This window comes from Fopius arisanus, unplaced genomic scaffold (genome assembly GCF_000806365.1).
Source record: "Fopius arisanus strain USDA-PBARC FA_bdor unplaced genomic scaffold, ASM80636v1 scaffold00005, whole genome shotgun sequence".
Classification (NCBI taxonomy): Eukaryota; Metazoa; Arthropoda; class Insecta; order Hymenoptera; family Braconidae; genus Fopius; species Fopius arisanus.
Genome location: NW_011887744.1, coordinates 912,924 through 925,663, shown reverse-complemented (window position 1 = coordinate 925,663; position 12,740 = coordinate 912,924). Strand labels below are relative to the sequence as shown.

Here is a 12,740-nt window from a genome sequence, read left to right as displayed (position 1 = left end):
CCTCTGTCTCATTTCATCTCGTTCCCACGGGTTGGACTCATCAACCCCCAAGGCCCTGCATCAATACCAAATACACACACCATCTCTCTTCATCTCATCCCCTGGATTTTTCATCCCTCTCCCCCTCTCATTGGCCGACAACCCTGAGCTACCCTCGGCCCTACGGTGATTTACCTAATTCCTCGTTAATTTTTGTTTTTTTTTTCTTTTTTTGGGTCAAGGTTGAATATCTTCCCCTGGCCTTGGCCCACTCGAGCAACAAGACGACGTCGTCAATTTTCCCCTCCCCATCCACCAACCCTTTCCACTTGCTAATTCATTCTACATCCACCACCACCATCATTCTGCTTCATCCCACACCGTTAATCTCCTCAGTTTTAATCATTTTTACTCCCATTCCCCAACCCATCACTCGCTGATGAGTTTTTCATGGGATTCGTATCTCTGTCGGGCTAATTCTTAATTAGTTTTGACATTTTTAGGTTTTTGTTTATTATTTTTCATTTTTAACTTCTTTGATCTGTGGAAATGGATGATACAGTTTGTACAGTTGTCTCATTGGGGATTGGGGCCAAGGTTGGAGGTAACCGGGAGACAGAGGACTCGATCGACTGGGCCTGGGGAAAGAGGCCATCCCACCAACCCCAAGGGGTTGTCGCTCACCATTTGTTCTTTCTGTGTATGCGCTGGTATCGTCTTGTCTTTATTTTTCATTTTCTCATCCTCGAGGAACTCCATGGCCTCCACCCACAGGAGTCTCGTCTTCTCCATTCCATCCACTCCATTTCATCCCCCCACCTTGTCTACCAGACCCTCAGATCTCTTCATTCCTCTACAAGGTCATTTAGTATTTTTGGCTGGAATGCATGAATATACAGAATCATCTCGAGGAAGGGATGTTGTATGTAAACAATCGGTTGGAGTTGGAGGGAGAATTCTCAGGTCTTGCATTTTTCTCCTCCACCTCCCACCCTTAAACTTCGATTTGCAAGTGAATTCTTGATCCTAGGGGTTGCAATTGCTCTCAGTAGAAAAGGAAGGAATAGTGCAGACCGACTGGCAGATACTGAATTCAGTCGTTCATGAAGCGCCACAGCAGCAGCATCTCCCCCTTCACCTTGGCAATCAGCTTTTCCACTTGTGTTTATCAACTGAAAAGTCAATGGAAAAAAAATATTTAAATATATGACTGATCGTAACTGTATTCGTATCCAAGAGTGACGTTTTAGTTATCACTCTATCAGTCGATTTTTAACATGTCGTAAAGGTTCAATTCCCAAGTTACTCGACAATCATTAGATCGTTAAAATCGTTCTTCATTGGTTATTTGGTACTTTAATCGATTGATTTTTGTCGCATGAATACGTCGATATGGATCACACAATGCACCCGGATTTGATCAGCACACTCAGGCTTTTCATCCAGAGGTTGTTCGTAAAATGTTGATTTTTCGGTTGTCGTTTTATGTATTGCTGTCTACAGTGTTACTGCAAGGATCTAACCTATTTTTTTTAATTGTTTTATAGGGGAAATTTGGGGGCATCCAGAGTGGATGATGACAGTTCTGATGACGAAATTATCGTATCAGAGACAATATCTAGCAGCATGCCTTTTTCCAACACAGAACAGCTCACTGTGAGTTGCACAAGTTCGTGCAATATGACATTTTGCAGTTATTAATTTTCCACTTGATTATCGAATTTTCAGAAGAATGATATATGCTTCGAGACTAAACTGGCGTCTGGCCTCGTACAAACCGAGGAGAAAGATGTGAATCAATGTGTCACGTCTATCATTCAGAGGAGCCAGCTGGGGCCTGGCTTTACCACTGGTCAAATTCGAAGGATTGGAAATCATTTTTTGCCCAATAAAATGAAGCAGGTTGATAAGTACAGTAGTAAAGCCTTCTGCGGAAGCTATTCCAAGAGTGGAGATCTACTTGTCACTGCCAGCCAAGGTAAAGGATTATATCCCCAAATTCTATTTTAATAATTACAAATGACTGGCCAAGTCATACGACTATTGATTGTTTTATAAATGAATTTATTCTTCATGAATTTCTACGCGTGAGTTCTAATTTCAGATAATTATTTACGATTCTATCACGCAAGGAGTGGAGTCTACAAACTGTTTAAGAAGTTGAATGCCCACAATGTGTCGTGGAGTATTTTGGATACTGCGTTTAGTCCTGATGGGAATTATATTGCATATTCGTGTTGGTCGGATTCGTGTGAGTGAAATGAGATGAGAGCAATTTTTTCAAGCATTCGATTTTCATGGGATTGATTAAATTAATTGTCTCCAGTGTACCTTTGCCCGATTGATGGAGATTGTACCATGCAGGAGGCACTTCCTCTCGTTCCCTCGGATACTGGAAGATTCTGTATATTTTCATTAGTTTTCTCAAGTGATGGAAGAGAAATCCTTGGAGCTGCTAACGATGGATGTCTTTACGTGTACGATAGAGAATGCCACCAGTGTGCCATCAAAGTCAATATGAACTTTAGAAACTGAAATTAATTTCTTGAAAACGAAATTCCTCATTCCAGTGATTTTCAGATCGAAGGCCATGCCGAGGATGCTAATACCGTTGCTTTTGCTGATAGCACGTCGCAGATTTTGTACAGTGGAGGGGATGATGGGCTTTGTAAGGTGATTATTTATATCATTATCAGACCTTTAGGGTGATGATAAGGCCCCGGGGTCGTGCTTATCCCCACGCGTATTCCCGGAATAATCGCGTGAACAAATACTAAACACTGGCATTGACTTGAATAATTGTTATGTAATTATAATGACCCTGCATTGTTTGAGGAAGTGATTGGCGAATTAACAAATTCTCTATTTTTTTTTATTTTTCCAACTACTTACAATTCAGAAATAAATTGAAAAACTTCTAAACTATCTCGATAACAGAATGGGTGTTTAAAAATATTTCTACGCACCTTTTTCAATTATCGTTTGTGATAATTATCTTAATGACACAATAGAGGCTTTTCAATAAGTTTTCAATTATTTCGTCGAAATGTTTCAACATTTGTCGTTCGTAACGGCTGTGTTAAAGATAAATTAATGATAAAGTTGAATTAAAATATAACATAAAAATTAGCATATGAATGAATATAAAAACTCAAGTGAAATCTCTTGAGTCCCTTTGGCGGATTTCACTGACTTTCCCCCCTGCGATGGGTTATTGAAGGTCTGGGACAGGAGGACCTTAAACGAAGCAAATCCCCACCCAGTGGGAATCCTCGCTGGCCACAAAGACGGTTTAACTTACGTGGATCCCCGTGGTGATGGTCGTTACCTGATAACAAATAGCAAAGACCAAACGATAAAACTGTGGGATGTGCGAGTGTTCTCGGGTGCCGAGGCCGTGGACAACACTCGACGAGCCGTTGCCAATCAGAACTGGGACTACAGATGGCAACGTGTTCCCAAGAAGTGTAATTATGCCCATAACAACTCACTCAAGCAGACACGTCTCAACGAAATACATCATAAACCACTAATTGACGATTATTGTTTTTAGTTTCTACAGCTAATAAAGGGAAGCTCGATGGTGATACGAGTGTAATGACATATAGGGGCCACATGGTAGTGCAGACACTGGTGAGATGTCATTTTTCACCACCTGTTACTACAGGACAGAGATACATCTACACTGGATGTGGAACTGGCAAAGTCATAAGTAATTAATGTGATGAAGAAAAAAATTTATGGATTGCATTTTTTTTTATATCTCGATACTACACAATTATTCTCTATCTCCAGTTTATGATCTCCTAACTGGGAGCATAGTTAGAACACTGGAAGGACACAAGGGTTGCGTCAGAGACGTCAGTTGGCATCCATATCGTCACGAAATCATATCATCCTCGGTAATAACGAATTTATCTTGCTCGACAAGCATTAAAACATCGGGTAATTAAATTCACTGTCATCACTGATTATTATTACTAATTTTTCAGTGGGACGGGGTGATTGGAGCCTGGAAGTATGTGGCGAACGAATCAGAAATGCACGACGAGCGGCTTCTCTCTCTTTTCTGATGAAAAAATCGGCAAATAATTTAGCTGAAGTGATGAAACTATTATTCCGATGAGTATTTTATCTACGTTTAATGAGTTAATAAATATTGGATACTCCACTGGAAAATCAGGGCGGTGCATTATGAAATAGCTTGAGCTGATTTTCTGAAGCCAAAATAATTCACTACTTCCTAATTGATCTTGTGATCCAATAAGTCTAGATGATTGAAGCCTTATCGGACGATTGTACTCTATTTTCATAATTCTCTCTATCGAGAAGGTGGAAACGATAAATATGGGGCACGATAGAGCGGTGGGTGGCAGGTGAACTGTGATTTAAATCGATGACTAGGGGGAAAATAGTTAAAAGTCAAATTCCTTGTGATTGCACAAGCACTCTCTATCACGGGGTTGAAACTATCAAATCAAATCTGTTAAGTTATGCAGCTGTCAAAAAATCGTGCCAATGCCACCTCCAATCATCGATTCCTATGCAATTAGCTGACTTATCTCCGTGTTTTGCACCATGCGAGACATTTTCCTGTAAGGAACCTTCATAATTGCGCAAATGTGAAGCATAAAATCAACAACTAGTTACGTGAAACTCCATGCGATGTCAACACGCACTCAATCCCATTTATTTATTTTTTTTTTCCCCACTTCTTCATTGATGAATGTAGTAATCAAGTAAGGATGGAATCCAAATTAAATCGATCGTGGGAATTTGAGAACTCATGAGCATTTTCTGCCCTTCATACTTGATTTACTGTGCGAGTCGTCACAGCAATGAAAACATCTTTTTAATTTGTTCTAATGAAGTGGAAGATTACTGTTAATGTTAGAAAGTTGATATCTTTACTTCATCGATTGCTCCGCAATTTTTCTATAATATGACTGAAAATGGAGAAAACGAGACACCTTTGAGTATTGAAACGAGGAGTGTCATAATCGGGTGAGTGGAAGACTTACAACGGTCGAAGCAAATAAAAGAGAGAAAAGCTTTCTGCTATTTATTTCGCCTGAGCAACACTCTTTGCCCCTTCTGGTTGATCCCTGAAATTCCCCAGGGAAAAAAAATGTCTCCATTTCCAGAAAAATCGCATTACTCTCGTTTACTTCAGATATTTAGTTCCTTTTTAAGATTTTAATGATTTTTTATGACTTTAATGAAATCAACTTTGTCAATCCATTTGTGATGGGCCATGGAACTGAAAATCCAATGTACGATTTCCACCATAAGGAGAAGACACCTTTCGCCAGTTCTGATCGTCAATGCAATCATCGCTGAAAACACCACACAGAGAGCAGTTACATAATTATAATTTAACGTGATGATGCGATGATTTGTGTGATGCGCGGTACGATTAATGCAATACAACATCCATACCAGGTGTACACCATGATAGTACACATCAAGGTCGTATGTACTTTAGCAGTGGGTAAGGTTTACTTTTCCTATAAAATCCTCAGGTGGTTTACTCACAACATCACTAACTGCGGGGCCGAGTGTCACCGGGTATAAGTCGATAAGTAGCTAAAGAAAGATTAGTGTCCAGCCATCCAGTTGGACACCGACACCAGAGAGCTTGACTTCTCTTTTAAATTATTGTATTCAGTATCGCATCGAACACTAAAGTCATTAGAACTCACGATTGACAGAATAATTTTTCATGCACGAACCTCTTGAGATTGATAAATCATTGCTGATTTGAATTTTAAATTTTACTTGTTCAGAATTACGCGTCTGACTCGGTGAAATCACGATTGAATTTTTTCTCTTTAGTGAAATTTTTATCAAGTTGGAGATCAACCTGAAATTAACGTGAGGGGTTGTCAAACATTGCGTGTTATCTGACATCAATTTTCCCCGTCTTTGTTTGTCTGTTGCACAATATTTATTTGAATCGTTGATAACGATTGACGTATAAAAATCGCATTGAAAAAGCTGTGGAGAGCTATTCCATCGGAATTTTCAGTGTGGATTTATTCGTTATGGCGAGAATAGTTAATTCGTCGGGTCAGGATTTGTACGAGACGAAAAAGGGAATAGGAAGGAGAGATGCAATTCCAATTATCCATACGAGGGGAACACACTACGAAATTGGATACGATATTGTGAGTAAAAGGAGAAACACATGTTTTAATCAACTGGAATAGCCATCGAATCGAAAGCAAGTTCATTGGAAAATAATTGTTTTTTACCTTTTATGTTGACTATCACTGCTCGTGTCTCTTCAGAACCATCAAATTGTGCATCTCTGTTATCAGCGAATCTTTACCTACTCTCGCTTTATTTTATTTGCTCCGGAGCTCGATTGCTATTTTATTTTTTAACAATTCATATTCAGCGTTTCGATGTTCATTACTGAAGTTTATTGCGGTACGGATATCCGATATTTCTGGAAATCTGTCCGTGCAGATTAAAAGATCACAGTAATTCCGGAAGAAATCGAATAATTCTGACATTTTAAATTCCTTGCATTCTATTTCTCAGCTAGATTACATGACAAAATTTTCCATTCTTAATCCACACATCCACGCAATTTAAATGATGTTTCGAGAATTATTTTTGAGCTTTCAATTGTCCGTTGCAGGCTTCCCAATTTCGATTTTTCAAATGAATAGTTTAGTTTACAAAGGATTGAATACTGATTTTCAAAATTATTGTAATAATACATGATCTAGAATAATTAAAAAAAAGCTTCAGTATTTAACTAAAAATCAATGCCAAAGTGCTTCGATAGTCTGTAGCCCGCAATGACCTCAATAATGCAAAAATGAGATTGTTATAGTTAAAAAAAAAAAGCATAATTTTTTCAAGTGGTCTGATACGAAGGCACATGAATAGTCATCCCTCGGCTATCCATTAAACATAAATACTCGGGTGAAGGCCCTCGGGCGATGACCAATGCCTCCACAAGTTGGTATCGAATTTCATGTGCAACTAAAATAATGGAATATAATTTTTGCATTGCCCCGATATCCAGGCGTGTCTGTCAACCGCAGGACGACTGTCCGTGGTTTCTCCCACGTGTATAATAAAACAATCGTGACAACTGCCAGTAATCTCTGTCAGTAATAGAAAATAGATTGAAAGAATAAAAAAATGAAATACACGTGGATACGGATTAGAATGGATAATTTATTCGCGACAACTTATGACTACGGATCCTTGTAACATTGTTACTGCATGAAAGGAATTATTGCGAAATAATAATAATAAAAAATTGTACACTTCAGGGGCGAACTTTTGCAAAAATGATCAATGACTTTGTCGATTGTTACGGACCACTGAATGAGTCTTATCTCGATGTCTATAATACTAAGGACGGACGAAAAGTCTATGAGGAGACTTTGACAGCTGTCAAATCACAGTTCCCTGAATATTTACGAGAAATAGAAGGAACTGCTGATGGAGCCAATGTTCCATTTTATAAGGTAACAAAAATCCGAATACCACTTAATTAATAGTCGCGAATAAAAAGAAGGCGTGAATGCTTAAAATTCCATTCGCGATATATTTTCGATTTATTCTTTCTTATATATTTTAATAATTCACGAGTAAAATGGTAAACTGGGAGAAATAGAATTTCACAGTTTGATTAATTGAAAAAAATATATGATTTTATGAGAAATTATTGGTATATTTTAATGGATATTAAAAAAATCAATTGATAATTGAGAAAATGTTATAGTCGACGCGCCGTATTTTGCGATTAGCTACTGAATTACAATCACCTGTGATTAACTTTTTTTAATGATGAAAAAATGGAATTTTTCAAGGAGAAATGAAATTAAAAATTCCACTTATGTGGATTATTCACTTTCTCAGTGGATTATTTTAGCATGAGTGGTCTGAGAACAGCGTGTATTGTAATAACTAATTATGTGACGTCCCTGGTGGTTGGCAACCTTTCAAGTATATTTATTGTCTCGTTTATCAGCTTTTCCTCATGCACCTCGACGATATCCTTCCCAATGTCGTCAATGGGGCAGGCATAAGCACAAATCAACCTGTCGGCTGTTCATCCATCGCGTGCAATTATCCAGGACAGGTGAGCAATTTAGAATAATCTACTCTTTATGCGCCATTTATTCAATCATTCCTGGGTAATTATCAAGGGATTTTCCAGGAAATTTTGGGGCATAACGAGGATGCACTTGCTGAGACATTGAATTTCTGGTACATAGCGAGTGTACATGTGACAGAGCCTGGATTTAGGGAAGAAAAATTCACCTCTCTCTGTTACGCTGGATTTCTCCCGGGATACACGATGGGCTTTAACAGTCATGGACTAGTTTTTTGTGTCAATACACTGAGTGCAAGGACGTTGAGATCCGGAAAAACACGTGAGACGAATCGATTACTCATTGGAACAAATTGATTGGTTTTTTTTTTGGTGAGGATATACTGAAAAATTATTGTTTGCAGCGAGATATTTCCTGGCTCGATCTCTTCTGGGAGTTGCGAACTTCGAACAAGCCCAGAAAACACTCAGGAATAAGGGGTTCGGAGCTGCTGAAGGATTTTCGGTTAATATGACGTTCTTGGATCAGGAGGGGGATAGATTGTTTCATAATGCTGAGGTAGGACCGGTGGAAGCTGATTCCCATGAGTCTCAGCTTAGTATCTACACCGCCAGTCCCGGGGAGAATATTGCCCATTGCAATAAGTAAATATTTAATATTTCTCCTTCATTTATTCGCAACTAGTATCGCAGGATAATTTTAATTCCTATTTTTAAAATCAGAATGAAATAAAACGTGAATGGAATTTTTACAGATGCAATAAAAGTTGAAGAAATATTGTATTGTTTTTTTTCACCAGGTCGAAGTGAATTCCAAGGAAATTGAATAAAAATTAATTATTCAATTACAGATATCTTCGATTGAATGTGCCCGAGGTTGACGGAGTGATAATATCAAGCAGTGAGCACAGACACGCTGCGATAGCTCGTCATCCACCTCCACGAACTCGTCGAGAGGTAATGGACATTTTGAGTGATCAAACAGACAACGAGTACAGAGTCTATCAAGAATTCGGACCTGATGATTACGTGAAGACAATCGCAACTGGCATATTTGATTGCGTGAAGAGAACCTGGTCGATCTACACTGACAAACCAAAATACAACGAGCCCCTCGTTGTCATACCCATTCGCACCGAGACCCATTAATTCATTCATGCTGCAATTATCTTTTCACACCTGTCATAACTGGTGTAAGCGCGATTTCAAGCCAATGAAAAATTAATAATTCATAATTATTACAAAACGACTTAGCTCATTTATTTATCAATATTTCAAAATGCATCGTGATTATCTATAATTCGAAGAGTTCAATTTTTTACAAGCTCCTACTTTTCGTGGGCATATTAACCCTGCGGATCTCTTGATTCGAGTGTTGCGACGATGTTTCAGGGATTTATATAAAAATATAGCTGAACCTCCGAGTGACTAACGACAGAACGTGGGAACAGTGACTTTTGGGCGTTTGTTCGACGACATTTCCGAGAAAAATTCCTTAATGTCCTCTTCACGAACAACTTTCTTATTCTCCACGAATTTCTTCAGGTACTGCTTCAGGTGATCCTTCATATTGTTGTACTCTACGAAGTTAAATTTATTCATCAAATAAAGAAAATAATTGTTCAAATGGAATAAGTGCTTATTATGTGAGCATGGAAGTTTTAATGTCAGAAGGGTATTATCAATTTCGATTAATAATACAAAACCACTGAATTGTGACGATTTTTTATAGTTGATTAGAATGCGTGGAGTGTTCGTTTTTTAATGAGTAGTACTTACCTTCAATGGCATTAACTTGCTGAACATGATCGAGAGAAGCGAGAGCCTTCATTCCCCTCTCATATGCTGATTCTGAACGTACTAATTTTCCAGCTTCCTCATAGGCTTGAACACTGTCAGAGGGATCAATCAGAAAAGACACGCCTCCCTCCTCATACATCTGCAACGATCATAAACAATTAATAAAATAAGACCGCAGATAATTCTTTAATTTCACCGTTCACTCCTACACACCTTCTTGCAACTATTGCAGGTACACAGAGCAGCTCTCCACCCTTCAGCCCAGAAACACGAACCCTCAGGCTTCTGCCCACCACTCTCTGGCAGTTTACATTCAGAAGACTGCCCCGTGATATCAACTGTCTCCTCCACCTCGTCTTCCACTTCCTTCTTAAAACTCTTGTTAACAGAATATTGCAGTGCATAACCCCAGAGGTAGTGATGTTTCTCCATGCATCCAGAGCAAACGATTTCTTCATACGAGTTACCCTCGGGTATCTCATCCTTGCAGTTCAGGTGCTTCGAGTGATACCAGTCCTCGCAGATGACACACTGGAGCATCTCGTCATTGCTCGTATCCTCGGGATCTGGATATGGCCTCGAACAGGTGCAGTACACGCCTGTGAAATTCTGGTTGTACTGATTCTCATTATTCACACTTGCCTTTGCCTGTAAAAAATAGAAAATTATGATAATTTTATCGAATCAATATTTAATCTATACGTGCCCAATCATAAAGCGACAAAGCACGATTTCAAGCTAAAGAAAAATGGTCAGTGAATATGAAGAAAATTATCTTTCCCCGTTTATTCCTTCTTCATTGTTTGGAATTCTAAGAAAAAATCATGGACTATCACCTCTGCTGCATATCGCGAAACAATTACAACGAGTAATATTTGGATTTGAGTCACCAAAGAGAATTTTTTTCTAAAGGTAAAAAGGTAAAAAAAATCCCCTGATATTATCTGGAGAATTATTTAATAAAATGACGGCAGCCTTGGTGGTGTGACGTTATAAACGTCATTAAAAAAATAAACTTAATTGAAAGAAGTCTTGAAAATTTGACTAATGACGATATAAGGTAGGGAAAAACAAAGTAGTGATCTTACTGGGTCCAAACTGCATTTTTTTTCATTGAACTTGGAATTTCCACAGTCACATCTGAAGTGTCTCTTTGTGTAGAGTTCAATCAGCTCGTGTCCTTCGTGACAATGAAAGCTGCAGGCTAGACAAACCCCTGCAGGTTCCTTGCCTCCAGGACAGCAAGTATTGCAGGCATAGAGAGCTTGTCTGATGTATCCCTGGGGAAAAAAAAAATAAATAACACGACGGATTCTCTGATAGGAAGAAAGGGCTCGCGAAAAGCAGCCAGTTTCAGTCACACCTGTTCATATCGAGCTCGGGGTTACCCCAGAGGACATACCTCACTGTAAGTACAATTCTTGTCATCGGAAGCCCCTAGGACAGCATTGGCATCTTCCTCAAGCTGATTCTCCTCCTGCAAGACGTCCAGCATCGTGACTGATTTTTCCTCTTCCATATTCTCAACAGTTTCTGCTTGCTCGGCCATATTTATCTGCCACTGGCGTTCTATTGACGTTTGTAAGCACTTGAAATGACGTCTCCTGATTTGATTCAACTTATATATCAAACAGGACTATTAATTGTACATTGAATTTCAGGTTCTAGATGATTTTAACATGCAGGACTGTTTCCGTCAGTTGAGAAATTATTTCCGTTGATTCACAGACGATTTTCGTTGGCTAATGGTGGCCCGGGAGTGTGCAATTCCCGCTCAAAAAGTCCGCTTTGTTTTTTAGAGTGAAGGGAGGGGATGATACTTGGAATTTCGCGTGTCAGTGCTGCCATCAAAAAGGATTGACTAAAGTAGAGGCCCAGTTTTGGGGGTTTGAGTGACCCCAGCGGCATCGTAGTACTGCACCCCAAGAGAGGGAGGGCGCCACGCAATGCTGGGGTGTCCATCAAGTCGATGGGGTTAATTTTATTTTCTGGGATATGAATGCTTTTTATTTTTTATTTGTTTAACTGAAATTCAGCCGACTGTAGAACGAGCGGAAGGGGGAAGCCACATCTTGTGGAATTTCAAATGAAAAAGATTATTCAATATGTTGAAGATATACCACTAATGAATTGATATTTTCATAATGAGCGAGTTGCCTAATCGGCAACGCGCTTGACTGGCACGCGGACCCCTTGGGTTCGATACCAGTATCAATCTTTTTTTTTTTTTTCAAAATAATTCCAATTTTTATTTTTTGTAAATGACTAATCAATGGAAATGTCGTTTAAAAACTGAATATTTGAAAATCGGAAAGATATCCAGTGAAATTGAGAAATTAGCAATTTTTTAAAATGATATTTTTGCAAAATATATACTCCTAATGATATTATAATATTGTAATAGCGCGTTATCCTAGAGGTAACGTGCTCGGCTAGCACGCCAACGGCCCGGGTTCGATCCCGCCGTCATTCATTTTTTTTTTTTAATAATTCCAATTTTTTCTTTAGGTAGGTATTCACTGCAATTGAAAAATTCGAAATTTTTGAAAAAGTATCAGGATAACATGAACATCGAGGAGCTATTCACTGAAATTTTCACTGAAAGTGAAAAATTTGAAATTTTTGTAAAAGTATTAGGAGAGCATGACAATCGAGGAGCTATTCACTGAAATTTTCACTGAAAGTGAAAAATTCGAAATTTTAGAAAAAGTATCAGGATAACATGACAATCGAGGAGTTATTCACTGAAATTTTCACTGAAAGTGAAAAATTCGAAATTTTAGAAAAAGTATCAGGGTAACATGACAATCGAGGAGCTCTTCACTGAAATTTTCACTGAAAGTGAAAATTTCGAAATTTAAGAAGAAGTATCAGGGTAACA

General features: G+C 38.5%; 3 protein-coding genes across 3 annotated transcripts; 2 read left to right on the top strand and 1 right to left on the bottom strand.

Annotated features, from left to right (window-relative positions):
• The first annotated feature begins 1,153 nt into the window (after positions 1-1,153).
• LOC105273342 (DDB1- and CUL4-associated factor 11) lies at positions 1,154-4,158 on the top strand. Its single transcript, XM_011315736.1, has 10 exons — positions 1,154-1,430; positions 1,527-1,635; positions 1,708-1,957; positions 2,084-2,230; positions 2,306-2,490; positions 2,560-2,652; positions 3,200-3,446; positions 3,533-3,691; positions 3,775-3,881; positions 3,972-4,158. Exons 1-10 carry the CDS (start codon positions 1,372-1,374, stop codon positions 4,050-4,052), a joined length of 1,437 nt encoding a protein of 478 aa, XP_011314038.1. The 5' UTR covers positions 1,154-1,371; the 3' UTR covers positions 4,053-4,158.
• A 1,434-nt stretch (positions 4,159-5,592) lies between these two features.
• tan (C45 family peptidase tan) lies at positions 5,593-9,492 on the top strand. The gene is made up of 6 exons (XM_011315738.1): positions 5,593-6,146; positions 7,272-7,469; positions 7,976-8,086; positions 8,165-8,381; positions 8,464-8,704; positions 8,911-9,492. Exons 1-6 carry the CDS (start codon positions 6,024-6,026, stop codon positions 9,206-9,208), a joined length of 1,188 nt encoding a protein of 395 aa, XP_011314040.1. The 5' UTR covers positions 5,593-6,023; the 3' UTR covers positions 9,209-9,492.
• LOC105273344 (putative E3 ubiquitin-protein ligase UBR7) lies at positions 9,295-11,661 on the bottom strand. Its single transcript, XM_011315739.1, has 5 exons — positions 11,262-11,661; positions 10,948-11,139; positions 10,073-10,507; positions 9,839-9,998; positions 9,295-9,639 (listed from the first exon to the last, which is right to left on the bottom strand). The coding sequence occupies exons 1-5, from the start codon at positions 11,406-11,408 to the stop codon at positions 9,488-9,490; spliced, it is 1,086 nt and encodes a 361-aa protein (XP_011314041.1). The 5' UTR covers positions 11,409-11,661; the 3' UTR covers positions 9,295-9,487.
• Positions 11,662-12,740: the final 1,079 nt, after the last annotated feature.